This window comes from Notothenia rossii, assembly GCF_949606895.1.
Source record: "Notothenia rossii genome assembly, chromosome: 2".
Classification (NCBI taxonomy): domain Eukaryota; kingdom Metazoa; phylum Chordata; class Actinopteri; order Perciformes; family Nototheniidae; genus Notothenia; species Notothenia rossii.
The window spans coordinates 74,648,026-74,668,898 of NC_136904.1; the positions used below are offsets into that span (position 1 = coordinate 74,648,026).

Consider the following 20,873-nt stretch of genomic DNA (forward strand, 5'->3'; position numbering starts at 1 on the left):
ACCATGGAGTATACGCAAATAAACAAAAACAGTCGTGATACTCATTCAAAAACAAAATCAGACAAATATATGAAGTATTTTTACCTTTCTCTGGGATCTTGAAGGCTGGTTCTGCTGGTGAAGCCTTTGCAGAACATCCATCTTTGGCTTTCGAACCGGATGCAGATTCCTCAGCCTCAGAGGGAAATTTAGGAAAACCAAAAATCTTCTGAAGGCTTTGAGTGCCGAAGACAAACTTAGGGGGGGACACCACTGTCTTTGAAGCGTTGACTGGAGTTGGAGGCCCAGCTATGATTGGCTTACTTTCGGGGGGGAGCTCGGTACGTTCCTTTGTGGTCTCTTCCAGAACAGCGATGGCTGCCTTTCCACACAAAGATGTAGCCCTCTGGACAGATGCTGTAGGTTCGCCGTCTTGCGGCATGGAATCGCTCTCTGTCACTTGAGTCATGAGTTCCTCTTTTTCTTCGGCGACCTTGGCCTCATCAAATACCCGTTTGAATGTGTCTGCAGTGTCCTGCAGCTTGAATCTCACAGCTAGCTGTTCAATACTTCCCTCTACGGCTTCAGAAAAGTCCATGGCACTCCAGACCCAGGCCTTCTCCGCGCCCTTCATGGGTTCAAGCTTCATGGCGGATGTGATCCGGTGGTTGGCGCAGATCTTAAGTACCTGGTCTCTCCTCATTATCAACCTCACTCGTTTGGTGTCATAACTTTGCAAGACCCTAAGGTCTCCAATGCCCCTCTCCTTCCACTGACCCAGTGTCTTATCATAGCGATACAGTTTGGCCCTGTGACTGAAGACCACCTGTTCATTTTCTTCCCCTGTGGAAACGTCCACCAAATCAGGCAAGGGGACCACAGGTTCAAAGTACTGGCCGTCCCTCTCCTCTTCCTGGGATACGTCCTGCTCGTCATCAGTACCCACTGAGGCTCTGCTCAGGTTAAGCTTAGCAGGAGACTTGGAGGGGCTGGTGCCAGGTTGGAAGCTGAAGTTGAAGCCACTGGTTGACTCTCCAAAGCAGAAAAGGTTTTTCCTCGGGGGGCTACTGGCAAGAGGAGAGGCATAGACTGATGAGTCGGCAGTATCCTCTAAAGCCTCCTCTCTTAGGTCGTAGTTATCCCACTCTAAGGTGGGGCCGGTGGTTTCACCGTGAGGCTTAATTGCAAGGTTTGAGACATTGCTGGAGGTTGTGACGTCTCCCTGGCTGTCCTCGCCTTTGATCTTTGTTTTCCCGTCTGTCAAAAAGAACTTCAGGTCTTTCAAACCGGATTTCATTTCCTCTGCTTTCTGAATGAGGCGTGCTGTTCTGCCTGTGTCTACGAGCTTGTGGGGGGTTTGTAAAGGAATGTCCAAGAGAAGTCTCTGACACTCTTCAAACTTCTCCTTGAACTCCAATGCAAGCTCTGGGGTTTTAAACTTAGCAGCCAACTGTTCAAGTTTAGCATCTCCTTCGGAGAAGTCACTGGCCAACCACATCCATGCTTTGTCTGAGCCTGCCAGGGGCTTCAGATTCATGGTGGTGTTGATCCAGTGGTTGGCGCACACCTTGAGAACTTGTTCTCTTCTCATCAGCACCCTTAGCCTGCCATTAGTGCTGTTTTTCAAGAATTTAAGGACCCCTACGCCACGCTCCTTCCACTGACTGGAGTCCGAGTCAAATCTGAACAGTTTGAGACGCTGAGAATAAAGAACCTGTTCATCTTCCTCCCCCGTTACCACGTCCACCGTATCAGGCATCTGGACCACTGGTTCAAACTGGATGTCGTCATTTTCTTCTGTTTTATACATGCCTTCGTCATCTAGCTCATTATTTGCACCTGTCTTGGTGGGGGTGGAGAACAGCTGCTCACCAGCCCTCGTGAAACCATGGAAGTCTGGGTCCGCCTGGCCAAAGCGGAAGTCCCCTTCAGTGGAGCTGGCCAAGTCCGCAAAACTGGATGTATTGGTATTTCCAGAAATTAATGGATTTTGACCTTGCTCCGTTTGGCCCACTGAGGTTGAAGACACATGTTCTTGTTCCTTGTGCTTTTCAGCTATACTTTTCAGAAAACTGGAGGCCGACCCTGATTGAGGTGTTTGATTATCAGTAGAGGGATTTTCTGCTGTAGAGTCCTGAATGCCAAACTTGAACCCACCGGCTGGAACTGGCATTGTGAAGGAAAAGCCTGAATCACTAGTGCTACTAGGTGCAGCCTGAGGAACTTCAAACTTAAAAGAGGCAGCTGAGCTTTTCTCTTTGTTTTGCCCAAACTGAAAAGTGCTGCTAGTTTCAAAAGGAATTGTAAATCCAGTTCCAGCAGGCTGGCTTGATGAACTCTTAGTTCCAAACGAAAAGCTAAACGTGGAGGCAGAGGCGCTGCTTGTGCTTTTAGCTTTGGGATTCGGTGTTTGACATGCCAAACATTTATTAGCAGAGGCATGGTTTCTCACCAGACAAATGTCACAATCCCATTCCCCATCCTTCTTGTCAAACATGGCTTTTAGAGAGGAAGTGGGACGTGGAGCATTGCAGGCAATGCATTCAGCAGCCGATTCATCATTTCTGACCAGGCAGGAATCACAGTCCCAGAGCTCATCCTTTTTTGCCGCATCTGCCCCAAATCCTGACACTGCTGGCGGATTGGGGGCTACTCGAGCCCCCTCTGTTAATTTAGCAGCAGCGTTTGGGGTACTACAGGCCACACATTTGTCAGCAGTGGTTTCATTTCTTACTTCGCAAACAATGCAGTCCCACTGACCGACCTTCTTGCTAAACTTGGCGCCAAACCCAGAGGCAAATGCAGATACAGAGGGGGCATCTGCAGGTGGTGCCGTTTGTGCTATAGCAGTCGTTTTCGGTTTAAGACTCGTACAAGAAACACAACTGTCTGCCGAGGCCTCATTTCTTACTTCGCAAACATTGCATTCCCACTGACCGGGCTTCTTGCCAAACTGAGCCCCAAACTGAGCCCCAAAGCCAGCACCAAAGCCAGCACCGAAAGCATTAGTTGCTGTGTCAGCAGGTTTTGAGGTGCTGGTACCAAAGGTAAATGAGGAGGGGACAGACGCTCCAAAAGCACCAAACCCTGTAAATGTAGAGCCAGAACTACTGGATTTTGATGAATCAGTCCCAAATTTGAAGCTAAAGGGACTGGCTTTGGTTTCACCAGCAGCTTGAATGTCTGGTTTGGATGAAGAATTGGGATTAGCACTTTGACAAGCGGCACATCGCATATCAGTGGGTTTATTTCTAACACAGCAAACATTGCACTCCCATTCCCCGTCTTTAATAGAAAATTGGGCTGCCAGTGATGACGAAACATTTACTCTTTCCTCTTTCTTCTCCTGTTGATCATGTTTGTCTGTCGAATTGAGCACAACTTGCTGGGCTTCCTCAAACTTGGCTTTGAAAAGGGATGCCTCTTCTGTGGTTTTAAAGCGGATGGCCAGCTGTTCGGTCTTAGGCTCTTCATCTGCATAATCGATGGCATTCCACACCCAGGATTTGTCTGAGCCGGCATTTGGTTTGAGTAGCATATCAGCATTGATGTAGTGGTTTGCACAGATCTTCAGGACCTGTTCCCTTCTCATAAGGAGGCGGACCTTTCCTTTAGAGCTGTGATTTAGGATTTTAACATTACCGATGCCCCGCTCCTTCCACTCTTTTGTGTCTGTGTCAAATCTAAACAGCTTTGCTCTATTGCAAAACATTTCCTCTTCCTCTTCCTCACCCGTCTTCACATCCACTTTATCAGGCAGGGGTACAATGGGTTCAAAGTGAGGACCATCCTCATCCTCCTCAACGTGAGTGCCGTCATTGTCACTCTCTGCTGCTCTTTCCTCTTCTGCTGCCGGCATGGCAACCCCAAACACTGGCTTGGTAACGTCACCAAATTTGAATGGCTGCTCCGTCTTTGCAAAAAGACTCCCAGTGGCTGTGCTTTGTGCAGGATCAGTAAAGGAGAAGCCGGAAACAGTTTTGTTGCCGAAGGTGAAGAGGCTTGTTTGGTTGGGGGGCTGCTCCTGGCCTGGAAGGTTATCTGGGGCAGTGTCCGTTTTGGTGGGAATTTCTGATGTAAGAAGACCAAGCAGGCTTTCACTGTGCTTGGCCTGGGAACCTGGGAAAGTGAAGTCTCCATCATTTGATTTGAAGTTGGAGTTGAATTTAAAACCAGATGGGGACACTGACAGGGGAATTGCACCTGCTGCTCCAAAACTAGGCACTCTGGGGACTTCAGCGGGGGCCTGCTGGCTGAAGGACAGCTTCCCAAAGTCCATAGGCTTCCCGTCAATGCTCTTCGGTGGCTGCACAGGTACTACAGTTGGCTTGGTGAAGTAGCCAGGTTCAGGAAGGGGAGGGTTAGTAGTTGGCTGGGGTACACTCTGCCCATAATATTCTTCACTATATGGGGAAAGAAGGCTTGTGTGTGGTGATTCGAAGCGAAGAGGGGCACCAAAGACTGGTTCTTGAGGAGGGTAAATGCAGGCTGGGGCTGTCTGGAGTGGAGGAGTATGAGTAGGCTGCTGGTAGGCATACATATGTTGCTGAGGTGGCATACGGTTCATACCATACATTGGGCTCTGTAAAGACAATAACAAATATTGTCATCCTTATACTCTAAACAACTGTATTACTGTTGACTAGAGTTAAACAGTGATAATTACCTTAGTGGGGGTTACATTTGCTGCCGGGCGCAGGAGATACTGAGAGTTAGAAGCTGGAGACTGGTTGTAGGGGGTGGTAGTGGAAACTTAAAAAAAAGATAGAAATACAAAAATATCTTGTTAATTGTGTACATTATTTCTGAACAGTACTTTAAAAAAACAAATACATGGATTGTTGACAATCTTTTATTGTTGCAGTGTGCTGACCTGTTAGGGGGGCCCCGTGGTAGGACTGGACTGGGGTGAAGGGCTCCTGCAGGCCCTCGGCCCCATAACTCTCACCATACATTTTGTGATGAGGGGAGTCTGCGTTCCCTGACGAGTTGTGTCTCAGATCATGAACCTCATTCTACAAAACAAGGGGCTTAATGAGAACTAACCCAATTGAACTTCTTTACAGAAAATAAACTCAGACTAAAATAAGAATATAAGCATCACACACCAAGTACTTTATATTCATTAAAAACTATCAAGTAGTTCCTGTAATTTTTGATAACTTTAACTGTAGGTCTTCACTCAAAACTTTGTATTTTAGAGACCTTCATAAGATATTCAAATCTTGTCCCGTTTTTTTAATACACTTTATCATATTTCTTATCAGCGCCATCATTTACATTAAGCTAAATTCAGTAGTACAACAACAGCCAAACCATACCAAGGGGAATAACTTAAGTGTAATATCTTATCCTAACCTTGAGGGCTTCAACTTGCTGACACAGCATTTGGAGGAGACTTTTCTGGTCCTCCACCCAATGAGGTTGTGTCTTGGGGGAAATCTGAATTAAAAGGGGGAAGAAATTATGAAAAAAAACTCACTTGTAATTTGAATTGTCTCCATGATTAAAACAAGAGGGGCGTTCACACCAAGTTCTTTTCCCACAATAGTTCATGAGAACTCTTTTAGTTCTGATGAACTAAAGCAGATCGCGTTCACACCGCAATGAGTTCCTGGGGAAGGATTAGGCAAATGAAGCCGCTGACGTCACTTCTTCTTCTTCTTCTGCTTTGGGCTTTGGAAGTCCCCGGAGTTGGGGACTGGCTTCAGTAGAAGCTGCTGGGACTCCCAGCAGTTTCTACTGAAGCCTTCCGAGTAAATCGCCAGAACGCTGACACCTCCTCATCTCCACTGCTCCCATGTTTTATTTTGTGTTGCCATAAGTTAGTCTCTCTGCATTTGTGCGCTGGGCTAATGCTAATAATGCTAATGCGAGGATAATAAAATGGCGGCTTCACAAAACCTTTTTGGAGTTTTACGGGGCGTGGTTTGCATTCCGCACAGCCAATCAGACATAGGAACCTTTTTCTCCCACGAAAGTCCCTGCTCTCTAGCAGGGGGTCAAAAAGGTTCTGATGAACTAATTTAGTTCAGGGGGCTTTTTGGTGTGAACGCAAATATATCTGAGTTCTGATGAACTATTGTGGGAAAAGTACTCCGGTGTGAACGCGCCTAAGGAGACATTTAATATATAAAAATACATTAAGTATTTTCTTGGATCAATAACCTGAACTTACCAGGTGTCTTTTTGAAGGAGAGATGAGGCTTTTGTTCGGTGAGGGAGTGGTAAACTTAATGTGTGATATAGTGGCCAAGGTTTCTGGGGGGTGAGCTGGGCTGGAATGGACTGGTCCTCTTCGTCTTGCCTCCTCCTCCTCTTCTTCATCCATACCCTCCGCACTCTCACCCAGCTGCTGGTTCACATCATTCAGGAGGTCCACAACTTCCTCCATGGAGACAGGCAGCTGTGACATGTATGAAATGGTTACACAGCTGAAGAGTTGTTCACATTAAAGACATCAAAAATAAAAAAATGAGACTCACCCTCTCAATGTCATCTGCGTTAGCGTTGTAGATCTTAGACAGGTAGGTCCTAAACTTCCTCAGGAAAGTGATGCATCTGTCCTGGGTCTCTTCAACCCCGTTGCTGGCCTCTTCTGAAAGTCGCTGGTAGATCTGCCAAAGAAACACAGCACATTGGAGGAAACAAATAGCAGTTAGAAGTGTCCATATTATTTATGAACCAATTTGATCACATATTGGGTAGACTGCCAATAATTAGAATAGGGATAAAGCCGGTTCATTTGTATAAAAACAACAATCATTTTGGACTGATGGAAAAACAATGACTGAACATAGACAGCCCTTGTTTCACCCAGACGGGGAAAGAGGAATGTATCCTGGTTATGTATAGAAGCATATTATTACCTGTGCTAACTGCCATATGGATGACATGTTGTTGATGGTTTCCAAGGTAGCAATGGCCTCCTCCGTTTTGCCTTCAATGTCCAGAAGAGCCGCGAATGCAACCTTGGCTTCCTCTTCGTATCCCTTCACAGAAGAAATCTGCAAAAGGAACATGGACATGCACAGGAAAACATGTGTAAGCCAACCTGGTACTTTACAAACATTAACTTATAAATGATATCATATATAATAGCAGGGACTCATAAAGGCACTAAAGATAAAAGGCTATCATAAAACAGGACATGAGAAGTAAGAAATGGCAGGACCAAAAGCCATAACTTTAGGCTCAGGACAACACTGCCTCAGGATTTGAGAGGACAACATTTCAAATGATAAAATAATATTTTGTTAACCTGAATATCTTTGGAGGAAAAGTGCTTGAAGAGGGGCTCAAGTGGTTCTGGTATGCTGCGTCTGTTTTTGATCTTTTCCAACAGCGGATGTACAACTTTCCAGTAGTGAACACTTCGGCCGATGTACTCCTTCTGGTCGTAGTACGAGTTCACTCCGTCACCCTGGGTTATTAAACACAGAAGGAGAGAAGTTGAGCCTGCCACATTCACTAAAGCAGCATAGACAAACGCTTCATGCATTAAGGACACAAGTAAGTTATTTGGTTGTTAAAAGAATTCCACCATGAAACACATGGACATACAGTCAGAGAATCAGCGCATGTGGCTGTTTGGACCAGGATCACATTAACAGTTGTAGGGGCAGTGACAGAAAGGAGCAGGTGGAGAGGCATGTGTGACTGCAGTTTTTCGTTCAAAGTGCTCTGCTGCATGTCTGTGTGTGTCCACAACTGGCCCCCACTGCTGATCTGTAGCGTGTTCAAGCACACTATCTCAGTAATGTTTCAAATAAAGACATTTAACCATAATAATGTTCATGCAGCAAAATAATAAAAGATGTCACACGCTGTCGTACGGATACAAACATTGAGGCCACTGAAGTCAGTGGTAATGGTTTAGGTATAAGTGTATGTGCAGTGGAAGGAAGCCAGGGAATTTGTGAGTGATTATCCCCAGTGCAGAACCCTGATAGTGTCAATGACATTATAGTTGCATGAATTCTGATATGAGACTCGTATTGCAAAATCAAACCTGTATATTTTGGGGGATTACACATTAATTTTCCTACTCTGCTTTCGGAATATTTCGATATATCCTAAAAGATAGACTGGGGGAATTTGAAAGGATGTGGGGTCCAATGGTTTCATTTATAAAAAGGGGGACGGTCGGCTGAGATGCACTGCACAAACAATCCTTTTTTTAATGGCTTGGGTGGCACTGCTTGGGGAGGGAAGGGTGGGGGGGTAGTCTGGGCTCATTTGCACCCTTTAAGTGTATTTATTTATTTTTATTAAATATACTATTTAGTATGTTCTTTCCCACTATGACTATGTATGTCATTAAGTATGTTATTCCTGTCATGCTATGTGTTTTCTTTATTATTTCTTGTTGGCTGTTCTGTTTGTCTGTATGTTGAACAAGGGAAGCATGATTTCCACCCCAAAGAAGTCTGTACTCTTGCTTACACTTGTATGCTTCTTCTCAATACAAATATTTGAAACACATTGAATTTTCCTAAATCCTATTTGACAAGATCAGATTGCACAAGCGTTTTGCTGTGAACACAATGGTAAAAAAACACACACACAAAGAACACGCAAATCGCAGTTTGAAAGTAGAGTTTGGTATACTGTAGAATGAGTCAAGCAAAAATGTCAGATATTGAAAATCTCCTGCAACCCCCCCTAAGATTCTGAACTCAAATATTGAAGACACATCCTTTATTTTTAGCTGGTTCACACTACATTTCTAGAAGCAAAAGGCGCATTCACACCACAGTACTTTTCCCACAAAGGTTCATGAGTACTTAGTTCATCAGAACTCTTTAGTTCTGATGAACTAAAGTACAGATCGCGTTCACACCGGAATAAGTTCCTGGGGAAGGATTAGGCAAATGAAGCCGCTGACGTCACTTCTTCTTCTTCTGCTTTGGGTTTACTGGCAGGCCGCAAACAACTTCACGGCTAATACTGCCACCCCAAGTCCTCGGCCGGAAGTCCCCGGAGTTAGGGACTGGCTTCAGTAGAAGCTGCTGGGACTCCCAGCAGCTTCTACTGAAGCCTTCAGAGTAAATCGCCAGAACGCCGACACCTCCTCATCTCCACCGCTCCCATGTTTTCTTTTGTGTTGCCATAAATTAGTCTCTCTGCGTTTGTGTACTGGGCTAATGCTAATGCTAATAATGCTAATGCGAGGATAATAAAATGGCGGCTTCACAACACTTTTTTGGAGTTTTAAGGAGTGTGGTTTGCATTCCGCCCAGCCAATCAGACATAGGAACCTTTTTCTCCCACGAAAGTACCTGCTCCCTAGCAGGGATGGAAAAGGGGGTTAAAAGGTTCTGATGAACTAATTTAAGTTCCGGCTCTTTTTGGTGTGAACACGACATTTCGGAACAATATCGGAACTAAAGTGGGAAAAGTAGTGCGATGTGAACGCGCCTAGTGTGTATTTACCGTCTGGCTGAGACACTGTGCCCAGTGGATGGCCAGCGCTGGTTGGAGCCCATTTTTCTCTCCGGCCCTCAGAGTGCTCAGTCCGTGCTGCACAATCATCCGCAGTTTAGCCGACATGCCAGGACTACAAGGAGACATTCAACAAAAGCACTGAATACTAAACAGATACAAATATGAACACAAAAATAAACAATTGCTCTGTTTGAACCTGTTTCTTTGACTTTGGGATGAAGTGGGGACAAAGAGTAGGTGAAGCAGGTAGCCAAGTGCTATAGTGAAAATGTCATGTTTTTTCCTTATCATTGAAATTGTCGCAAAGAGGTTCAATGTTGATTGAATCCTGGTGTCAACCAGTTTGAACACTGTTCTTGCTTTAAATGTTTTTCATAAGTTCAAACTGTTGAAAGCCAAAATATTTGGATCCATTAATAACTTTGATTAAGGGCATTAAGCGAAGACAATTCACGTTTAATGCTTACATTTATAAACTTAAAACCAAAAGCGCTATCCATGTTTCACTAGCACAGCTTATTTGCATACTCGCTATGTAATGGTCATAATAATGATGATATGAGACCCTGTAACTGGTTGTTGTATGCCACTTAAAAGCTGATATTTTGGTAAACATAATGCATATTTGTAGGCCCACTTTTACTCACGCTGCTTGTTTGTGAATGAGGCTGTAGATGGCGTCCCACCACTCCCTCTGTCTGTCGGTGGTCAGGAGGCGGAGGAGAGGAAGGGGGAGGCAGCGAGGCTCGTACAGCTGCTGTTGTTGCTGCTGGTTCCCTCCGCTGTTGATCTTTGCATTTTCCTGGAGCTGACAGTGGCTACAGAACACAACACCGTATAAAAACACCTGGGTGGAGTAAAGCAGACAAGAGACAAGAGGATTTAACATTTTTGATAGATATTTGTGCAATTGCACACTGATTGCATACTGCTCGGTACAGTCGTTCACACATTTAATGTAGGCACCGTAAGCAGTGGCACACTAGGAATAAGTGTGCAAAATATTCAAATTGTATTTTCGGATCCTGAACGAGACCGCCGCCAGAGCGCGTCTACCCGTTACCTGCAGAAGGAAGCCATGAAAGCAACGCAGCCCCGCTCTCTTTATCTCCAGGCGACTTTCTGCCGCTTTCCTCCGTGGTGCAGTGCTGATCGTTTCACCACAGAGGAAAGCACTTCACAAATTGCAGTACCCATAAGGAGCTGTACAAATGCCGCAGTTTTCACACACATATTTTTAGTGGCCCGAACAGGCAAGTGGAAAGTACGTTATGCTGACCCGGGGGGTCTAAATAGTGCTTCCGGGCCAGCGGGCCATTTATAATGTCGAGCCCTGCACATACCCACTCACAAGTGACAGAATTCACACAGCTAAGAAAGTTCAGCAGTTTAAATGAATAAACAGATTGCAGATTCACGAGAACAGGTACACAACATTATAGATTATTAAGTACTGTAATTTCCGAAAATGCATTGTTTGACATCTTAAAAAATATGTTGCTCAGCTGCTGATATCTGAAAAAGACTTATTGAAAATGTTCTATGTGAGTTGTAGGAAAATGCGACATTTATGGCTAAAAGCAGGATGAATGACATTGACAAATTCTATGTACCATTTCCTGTATAGAACGGTATAAATACATGTTCCTGTTATTTCACACCTTGCATCATTTAATCTTTTTCAAACATCTGTAACACTCTTGGGATGCGGAGAGTATGGGAGACGAGTGAAAACTGTACATCTGTAACCTTCCCCTACAAAGCTTCATCTTGTGAAACTCTGTCCCACATGTGTCCACCTACCTCCAGGTCGAGCAGGCAAATGGATTCTGGTGCGTTGGTGTCCAGTTTGGAGGTGTCCAGAGTGAGCCTGGGAAAGAGCTGCTGGAGCCAGTTCCGCAGGGCCGGCCTCTGGGCCAGGAGTGTCCACTGGAGCCCCAGCCAGCCCAGATGTTGCAAGTCTCCAGCATGCAGCAAGATGGAGCCTGCAGAGGGGAGGACATCAAGGTTATTACAGTGCCTTTTAAGAAAGGTTTTTTTATACGTGAGCTTTAACTAAATGGCAAATAAATGGTTAGGAGGGTTTGAATTGATTGCAAATTATTTATTGTTATGGTTTTTAGGTCATGGTTCGGTTCGGTACGTTTTCGGTACAGCAGAAAAAATTATCACAAAACATAAAATATATACAGTGGGGCAAAAAAGTATTTACCGTAATTTTCGGACTATAAGCCGCACCTTTTTCCCCATTTTTCGACCCTCCGGTTTATATAACGGTGCGGCTAATCTATGGATTTTTACAGCTAACGGCCACTAGGGGACTTCCTAAATCTATGGATTTTACAGGTTACAGTCCACCAGCTTTTACTCTATGGGCTCTATGGCCGGTCCGCGCCCCCCACCTTTAAGCGGCGGGCTCCAGCAGGAAAAGCTGGAGGCCGGAAAAGAGTGAGACAGGAAGCGCGCAAAAGTAAAAGTGGAACCGAGAGTGGTACGAGAGACAGAACGAGAGCAAGACAGACAGACATTACGAGAGCGAGACAGTTTGTCCCCGTACCACTGGTTGAAAACCACTGCTGTAGATCAATGCCGGTACGTGCGCTGGGAGCGCACCGTTTAAGTTTGAAAGTTGAAAAGTTTGTCTGTCTGAAACGCTATGTAATACAGTACAGTTTACACAGCACAGTACAGTACATGTTCTGTAGCTACTATTGCACTAAATGGTAACACTTGAATACGTTATGCAAATATGCAACTTGTTTGTTGAAATGTTAATAAATGGGAGCTTCCTCAAACAGCCATCTCTTTCCCGACAATCCCCTCTGTCCCCTAAATACTTTTTTTCCCCACTGTATATATATTTTTTTATTATTATTAAACTGTGAATAATGTATTCACCCAAATAAATACAAAATATAATAAAATAAACATTAAGGTGCAGCATTTTGATGAACTGAAATAATCTGTATTTGAACTTTACTGTACTAGTACTCACAAAACATAAACTATTAGTTTTGGGTTTTTAATTATTATTAAACTGTGAATAATTCACTCAAATAAATACAAAATATAATAAAATAAACATTAAGGCGCAACATTTCGATGAACTGAAATAATCTGTATTTGAACTGTACTGTACTAGTACCTAAGCAGCCAGTTTAACATTATGATTTGCTTCTCATTGTATTTTTTAAAGAAAAATGTACTTGTCCACATTGCTTGCCGAAAGGGCAGATCTGCTGGCACTAACAATGTCTCCTGCTGTGGAGAACACCCTCTCGCTAGGGACAGAGGTAGCAGATACAGCCAGGTAGCGCTTTGCTAACATGGCAACATAAGGATATTTGGCGTTTGTCATAGCTTTGGCTCGGTCTGAACTTTTTGCGAGTGGTGGAGGCTTAAACGCGAGTGGGAGTTGGGTTTGCACTTCAGTCTTTTTTCTTTTGGTACCGGTGATATTTACGTTTGGGTGATGCCTTTTCAAATGAGTGTGCAAGTTTGATGTATTGCCAGCCGCGTAACCAATGTTAGTTGAACAATGCCGACAAAGAGCTTTGGTTCGGCCCACCTGTCTTTGTCCGTCATCCTTGTACGTAACTGCGAAACCAAAATGTTCAAACTGGAGACTTCAATGATGCTGCAGGATTTTCGAGCTCAACTTTACCTGCTTTCGCCATTTTGAAAGTTCCTCAAATTACTGACTACATTTGAATGCATCCCTGTGACCAGCTCTCATAGTATGCCTCTCGTCCAATTAAATGACTTGCTCGCTCTATGACGCGTTGAACCCAATGTGAGCAAATTACTCTGAATGCTGCGACGCAGCACCTGAGATTACTTCCAAAAAGTTGTCCACGTTCTACATTTTTTACGTTTAACGTTATATTTGTTCGGTACACACGTATACCAAATAATTTCAGTACGGGTACCGTTACACCCCTATTATTTGTCCAAAAGACACCATTTTAGTTTTTAAAGATAAAGATTCTGTTATTACTAGGGCTGCACAATTAATTGCCCTTTTATTGATATCCTAATATCTAGTGTTTTTATTCAGTACAGATCCACCTAAAATACTGCACAATGATTATTTTTATGTTTTTCAAGGAAAACGGGAATAATAATGCAGCGTAAATAATTTCCTTGAATACTGTACAGGGATGCAAACTCATCAGGTATGAAAAAGGTGACAAGGATCCGAGCCCCCGGCTCCCCCACCCCACGGAATATCGGCTTTAAAATGAGGAATAACAGAGGATTTCAGCAGTCAGAACAACTAAAGCAGCAGTGTTAATAATAACAGAAACGCCAAAGAGTCACATCTAATAGAAATATATAAAAGCATTTATTCTAATTGTGGAGCAGTCAGTTTATAATTTTGGCAGCACTGTTGAGCATTTTGAAAATGTATTTTCATGCCTCTGTGCAAGGCTTAGTCTTTCTATCTTTATAGCCACATGGTGTAAGTAACTAAGTTCATAAACTCAACAAGTACTATACTTGGGCACAATTTTGAGATACTTGTACTTTATTTAAGTATTTCAATGTTTTGCTACTTTGTTCTTCTACTCCACTACAGTTCAGAGGTGCATGGTGTACTTCTACTCCACTCCATGTATTTAATACCTTTAGTTACTTCACAGATCTGGATGAATTAAGTGAAATATAATCAAGTGTTAAATCAGACTTTAGTTCCACCTGGAGTAAATCCACAAGCTACCCTGCAGTATACAAAGTCATTCAAACTAGCTGCACCTTTAGCAGCTTTGAGAATACTTTCATGATCAATCATTATAAAACATATCATATCTATTATTCTGAAATGGACAAATCTGCACAATGACTACTTTTACTGTCACTACTTTCACTATATTTTGATGAGAATACTTTTCTACTTTTACTTGAGGAACATTTTGAATGCAGGACTTTTACTGTAACAGAGTATTCCTACACTCTGGTACTTCTACTTTTACTCAAGTACAAGATCTGAGTACTTCTACTTTTACTCTAGTACAAGATCTGTGTGCTTCTACTTTTACTCAAAATACAAGACCTGAGTGCTTCTACTTTTACTCAAGTACAAGATCTGAGTACTTCTACTTTTACTCAAGTACAAGACCTGAGTACTTCTACTTTTACTCAAGTACAAGATCTGAGTACTTCTACTTTTACTCTAGTACAAGATCTGTGTGCTTCTACTTTTACTCAAATACAAGACCTGAGTGCTTCTACTTTTACTCAAGTACAAGATCTGAGTACTTCTACTTTTACTCAAGTACAATATATATATATACTTATACCACCTCTGTTTATAGCCTATGAAAAAAACTATTAGAAATAGAAGGCTAAAGCTAACGTTAGCAGATAGTGACAATGTATGCTAGCTAGCTAGCTAGCTCAACGATTCCTTAAATAATATTGCCACAGAAAAACTTTTCAGTTCACATCACGCTCTGCCGCTCCGACAGGGAGCTCTGCTCTGAACACCTGAACGGCCCGTTCTAACAGCTGTTCACCAGCGGTCCAGTCTGTGCCACAGTGACTCCGGACCGCACAGTTAATATTAACGAACGCACCCGTAGGTAATGTAGCTGCTGAAGCTAGACCATCATCTCGGAGCAGCAGAGCTTTATTATACATCCATGAGCAGAGCCGACAGGCAGGAAGACTCGAGCACACAGCTCGTACTTCATTAAAATATATAAAAAAAGAACACCATGCGTGTCATGATGGCACATAACAGCTCACGGCCGCAGATTACTCCGGGTCCCAGATCCCATACCCCAAAAGTATTTTTATCGCAGATCTACATGAATCACACAAACGACCTATTTTGGATTCAAAAAGGCGAATTTCGCCGAAAGGTGACAAGTTTGCATCACTGACTGTAAATGATATTGAAATTTCAATACTTGTAAAAATCATCGCAATTAGTACATTTTAGTAAATCGTGCAGTCCTTGTAATTACACATTTATTTGCCAATGATACAACTTCTGATACATACGGACTCGATGAAAACATCTAAATGCTAAAATATCTGCAAGATTTAACAATAAATGTGGACCTTAAAAACCCCTGAAGAGATCATGTGGCTACTTTAGTGCTCAGGCGAATATTAATTATAATAACGATAGTTTCGTACCAGCATCACATTTGGCGAGTTGAGAGAGCTCTGGAGCCATGGTGTTGATGGAACGAATGTCATCGTTGGCGATAAAGGAAGATGAGGTGGAGGCCTGTGATCCAAACAGGAGTTCAAACAGAGAGTCCAGACCTTTACGATTCCCAAACGCCTCCACTACCTATGCAGACAAATAATCAAATCAGGTAAAATTCATTTATAAACATACACGTTCAGCGTATCAGTGATATTTCTGATGCAGGACCTTACATAGTTGTTCCAGGGAAGCATGCACCGTATCTTAGTTTCACAAGTTTGCACATGCAGACTTGGTCATGTACTTTTCATTCAAGCATACAAAGGCTACAACATTTAGCTAAAGTGTATCCGCACACACAAACAGACCTCTCTGATCAAAGTGGATGAATCTGTGCTCAGATTGAGCAACATGTGTCCGGCCTGACTCTGTCGGTCGTTGGACAGCAGCTCCAGGAGCTTAGGGGCCGACTGGTCTCCTTTGGAGACTTTAGGCTTTGGTCTGGGGACCTGGTGGAAGGACAAAAAACAACAACTGTATTCAAATGTTTCTTGTCTTGGCTGCAGAAATAAAATCGCTCAAATTCATCCAAAAAAAAGGGAATTAGAGCGTTTAGCTTTTAAGATCCATATTAGGCTTTTTTTCCCCCTTAATATAAATAGGGAACAATTTCCCACTTTATCAACACTTAAACATCGTTTGAAGCTGTTGCTTTTTTTTTTTTTAAGTAAAAAGCTAAGGAAACATACAACATTATCATCTTTAAAACAGACGATTACATTTCTATAAAGTAAAAAAAAAAAACTGCATGTGTAGGATTTCTTATAAATTTGTTTTGGACATCTTAAAAGGAATCAGCCTGAACAAAAATATAACATTTGTTAATGACTGTGGTATAAGGTTAGCCCTTTTTGTGTCCGTACCTGGTGTGCCAGCAGGTAGCAGAGTGCAACCAGGTCAATGATGGCCCTCCAGGTCTGTTGGTGATCCTGAGCCAGCTTCAGCAGCAGGGTGCCAGCATGCAGGTAGAGGTGACCTCGCATCTCCACAAACACCTCGCAAAGATCGTCTGCTTGCTGGCCAGCGATGCTGCTCAGCGTCTGCATAACCTGGTCAAAACTAAACACACACAAACACACTTTAACATACAGCCGTTCTTGCAGCCATGTAGTGGCTTTAGTGTATACACTGAAACAAATAAAGGTGACGTGGTCACGTAAACCACCATGGTATAGTAATTAAAATGGTATGGTTTTTGTGAAAGACACCTTATTTGAACTCAAAGGCTCAAAAACCAAAACTTGCCTTTGGACTTAAACTAATTTACTTGTCTTTTAATACACACTCTAGAAGACACAAGACAACCACCAAGTCAAACGTATTAACGTGTTAATGCTGTTAAAGTTCATTTAACATCCAAAATGCCTGATTTTTCTATTCGTCTTTTGTAAGTGTAGAGATTTTGACTTTAAACACGATTGTTATCAAGAAGTTAGGATGTATAAATACAGCATAAAGAAAGTGTGTTGGGCGGAATTGACCTACCCTGTGAGAGCATCGAGGCTGGGCTGCATGCTGCTCTGAGACAGTGTGATTCTCATTAGGCCGCAGTGGGCCAACAGCAGCTCTCTCTGCAGCAGCCGACACATCTTGTCATTGCTAGTGACGCTGGGCTGAGCTAGATACTCCTGCAAAAAGGCCGTACATTAGTTTTTTGTGTTATTAGGAAGTTAGACTTAAAAATATGAAATACAGAACACCATAGAAGCTTTTAAAATGTAAACTTCTACTACTGCCATTTTTTGCTGACCTGCAGTGTGCGCACCACCACTGTGTACCAGTCCAGGCTGTTGCTCAGCATGCCCTTTTTCTCAGCAGCCAGGCAATGCTTAACGGCTTCATCCAGCCGTCCGTCCTGACAGAACAGCTGCACCAGCTTCACGTTAACGTGAGCGTCAGCTGGCCGCACTGCCAGCTCTGCCTGAAGGAGGTCGAACAACCGGTTCCATCCCGGCTGGCCCTGGCGACTCAACAAACGCTCCTATACAGAGCGGCATAGATAGACCAAAGACAGTCAGTGTGGCAGCCTCTCTTAATTTAAATAATATGCAAATATATGCTGATAAAAGGTAAATCCTGTTCAGGAACAGAAAATATAATTTAAATAAAGTGGGAGGGGTTAGAGTAGGTGCCTTGAGTTCAAAACAAGTTAAAAGAGTGGCCTCAGATGGCAGTTTACTGATGCAGTGATTAAAGGAGGGATAACTGGAGACTCCAAAGAATGGAGATTCACCTTCAGGTTGAAGACTGCAGGGTTTCCTGGCAGGAGCTTGGCGGCTTTCTCCACCCAAAACTCTGCTCTGCTGTCACATTCCTGCTTACTGACCAGCAACTCGGCCACCTTCAGCACCAGGTCCCTCTGGCCTGGATTTAAGTCCACAGACCGCTGCAAGCACACATAGAAGTGCAGACATACTAGTGTCAGTTTATACAAAAGCATTCAGTCAGGTTATATTAAACGGCAATGCCCTTCCAAAAACAACATCTATAACATTAGAAATAAGTGGGAAACAATTATTTAAATTGAACGTCTAATGAATTCAATGGAGATCAGTTTATTTAAGGAATCCTCTCATGTCCCTTGCATGCTCTGCCAGATGTTGCCTTTTTACTTTGTGATAACAGAAACTTGACACCTCCTCCTCACACTGTGATAAATACATGTCTGATTATTTTCTATGTACAACAGAGTCCGGGGCTACATTTATTTAGACTAGAGCTAGATGGATGTCAATGACCATAGGTATGTATGACTTTATTATGTTTTAGCCCGTATACTGTAAGTCAAAGTCATAACAGCAAGAACTAATTATGCGAGTGTACATTAGTCTGTATTAACTAATTAACTGATATTGTTTTTAGTGCATACCTGTTAATGCATTTATTTAGCTCTTTTCAATGGGACGTGACTGGCATAAGTGAGAAGTGTTTAGGCTAACCTGATAGACAGGTACACATTTATGCTGACACACCTAATTGGGAGTCTGACATTAAAAATAAAAGGAAACTGAATGACTAGAAATAAGGAAGTCACATCCTGGCCGCCAAAGGATCTGTAATAATGCAAGACACAGATTTCCATCCACGCCTTAGGGTTGGCTGCCTTGACATTCAATCATTTGTATGTATGTGTAATCGGAAGGGGAATGAAATGCCAATTACCTTACCTAAAATCCTGGCAAGAATGATCATAGTTAACCAGGAACCGTGTTAACTGTTGCTGGTTAAATGCATTTACTCTTATTTTTTAATGAATCCCACCTAAATTGATGTGACATTATGAGCCAATTTAATATTTCACGACAATTTATTTTACTATTAATTATTCTAAAGCTTATCACTGGTACTTTGTTTTATTCTAAATCGAATGTGTCGTGGAGCAAAAACAAAAATAATGTAAAATAAACTTATCTTTTAACTTAAACTGTAAAATGTCTCAATCCTGATCTAACAACAACTAAAAAAGATGGTACTTGAATTGTACAATACAGTTCATGATGAATAGGTGTATAGCAGACTTTGATCATCTTTTTCTTTAGGCATAAAGGTTTGTTTTTTCAGTGACATCTTCTTCCTACCTTGTAACATCCTACGGCTTTGTTGATGTCTCCCTCTCTCTCATAGAGCTGTCCAAGGAATTTGTGGGCTTTCGGGTCTCTCTCCTGGACTTTGAGGTACTCTGATACATGTCTAAAAAGAGCAAAGAATATGCAAGATATAATATAAAAAGAGACTTCTTAAGAAGCTATAACACAAGAGAAAACCATGGGGAAGCTTGTGTGCTTACCTTTTTGCAAGTTCATATTCCTTTGCTTCAAAGTACAACTTGGCGAACAAAAACCCTTTGATGGGCTTCTGTGGAAAAATAAACATTGAAGTTTCATTTCAGTGAACCATTCAGCAATGTTGTGAGTAATGATCATCATAATTATCTTGCTTGTTATGTTAGCAAGCAGGCACAGGGATGATGACATGGTAAAACAAATGACTCCTCATACAAACATATTGTTAACTTAGGGTTATAGGATTGTCTTCACCTCTTATTTGACCTTCCTTGGCAAATAGAGCGTGTGTTTAGGACAATATAGGTATGCATTCCGTTGGTCACATCTATGGGTTCTTCACAACAAACACCCCAATATAAGTAATACAAATTCTGCTCTGTATTATATATCATTCGTACAGTTTAGTGTGATTCAGTGCCCTTATTCTTACAATGTCAAATAGCTCAAACTAGATAACTAAGTGGGCCTAGTGCTTTCAATTTCACCACCGTAAAGGATTCCGATAATGTTGATTGCAACTAAACGTAAAGTTGGTGGTGTACCAGTACAGTAACTTCTCTTCACAGATAATATAGTCTGTTAAAAGGCAGATGATTTCTGAATAAAGGTTTGACATGAAGCACCTATCAACAGACATATATTATTGTTAACAAGGCGGTTAAAGCCATGTTGTTGTACAAGTAGCCAAAGTATATGGGAGTGACGGCTGAGTTAAGTAGCATGGCTACCTTAGCTAGCGCTGCTGCCGCGCGATTCAGTGCAAAGGGGAGGACACGACGAGCCGTTAACTGCCGGTTAGCTGGCACTGCTAGCCGGGGACCAGCGGTTACACGGAACACATAATACAACCTAACGGGTTTAACAGCAACTAAATCAAAACAACAAGTACTGTTAAGTCGACTCTGGTTAGTTCCTCACACCGGCTGGCTGACACATGCTGGCTGACATGATGGCAGCAACATGCTAACATTAGCTCCGGCGGCTCAACTTACCTCTTTGAGTGAGGGAGAGGAACTCTGTACTGTGGAGACGTACCGGTCCACCTCAAACTTACTCCGCCGCATGACTTCCAAACAGAGAATTCTTCCAAAATGGCTGACGAATGGGCATGTATTACCGTGAATTCACAAAATATAAAAAATTACATTAATATCGGTTACTCCGTAACGTTAACTCCCCATAGCGACATTGCGCAGTCTCATTACCATCAAATTGCAAGCGGGTCACGTGGGCCGTGAGTTCCCTTGAATCGCTCCACTAACCAATGAAAACCGAGAATTCAGTGACGCACGATGACGCACTTTATTTTGAAGGAGAGGTGGTGGGCTTGCTGGGGGAACCTTCTGGACCTCGTATTTTTGGCATTAAAGTGTATTTGAAATATTCTGCAAGAAACACTATTTATGAAATTATTCTAAATAACAACAATCAAACACCAATAG

The 20,873-nt window shown here is 42.7% G+C and overlaps 1 protein-coding gene across 2 annotated transcripts in view; it reads right to left on the reverse strand.

Moving 5' to 3' along the window:
- ranbp2 (RAN binding protein 2) overlaps positions 1 to 20,661 on the reverse strand; it is a 45,885-nt gene extending 25,224 nt beyond the window's left edge. The window contains exons 1-20 of one of the 2 annotated variants that reach the window (XM_079667232.1): positions 20,424 to 20,661; positions 19,434 to 19,501; positions 19,225 to 19,336; positions 17,880 to 18,032; positions 17,397 to 17,627; positions 17,132 to 17,274; positions 16,510 to 16,705; positions 15,955 to 16,095; positions 15,571 to 15,730; positions 11,230 to 11,411; positions 10,074 to 10,273; positions 9,415 to 9,538; positions 7,241 to 7,402; positions 6,849 to 6,986; positions 6,465 to 6,596; positions 6,158 to 6,385; positions 5,338 to 5,421; positions 4,853 to 4,994; positions 4,646 to 4,731; positions 85 to 4,561 (exon numbers count right to left, since the gene is read on the reverse strand). In XM_079667232.1, the coding sequence (XP_079523358.1) occupies positions 85 to 4,561; positions 4,646 to 4,731; positions 4,853 to 4,994; positions 5,338 to 5,421; positions 6,158 to 6,385; positions 6,465 to 6,596; positions 6,849 to 6,986; positions 7,241 to 7,402; positions 9,415 to 9,538; positions 10,074 to 10,273; positions 11,230 to 11,411; positions 15,571 to 15,730; positions 15,955 to 16,095; positions 16,510 to 16,705; positions 17,132 to 17,274; positions 17,397 to 17,627; positions 17,880 to 18,032; positions 19,225 to 19,336; positions 19,434 to 19,501; positions 20,424 to 20,495 (7,231 nt within the window). In that variant the 5' untranslated portion in view covers positions 20,496 to 20,661. The remainder of the gene's footprint in view (positions 1 to 84; positions 4,562 to 4,645; positions 4,732 to 4,852; positions 4,995 to 5,337; positions 5,422 to 6,157; positions 6,386 to 6,464; positions 6,597 to 6,848; positions 6,987 to 7,240; positions 7,403 to 9,414; positions 9,539 to 10,073; positions 10,274 to 11,229; positions 11,412 to 15,570; positions 15,731 to 15,954; positions 16,096 to 16,509; positions 16,706 to 17,131; positions 17,275 to 17,396; positions 17,628 to 17,879; positions 18,033 to 19,224; positions 19,337 to 19,433; positions 19,502 to 20,423) is intronic. The other variant, XM_079667233.1, reaches the window with a different exon arrangement.
- Positions 20,662 to 20,873: the final 212 nt, after the last annotated feature.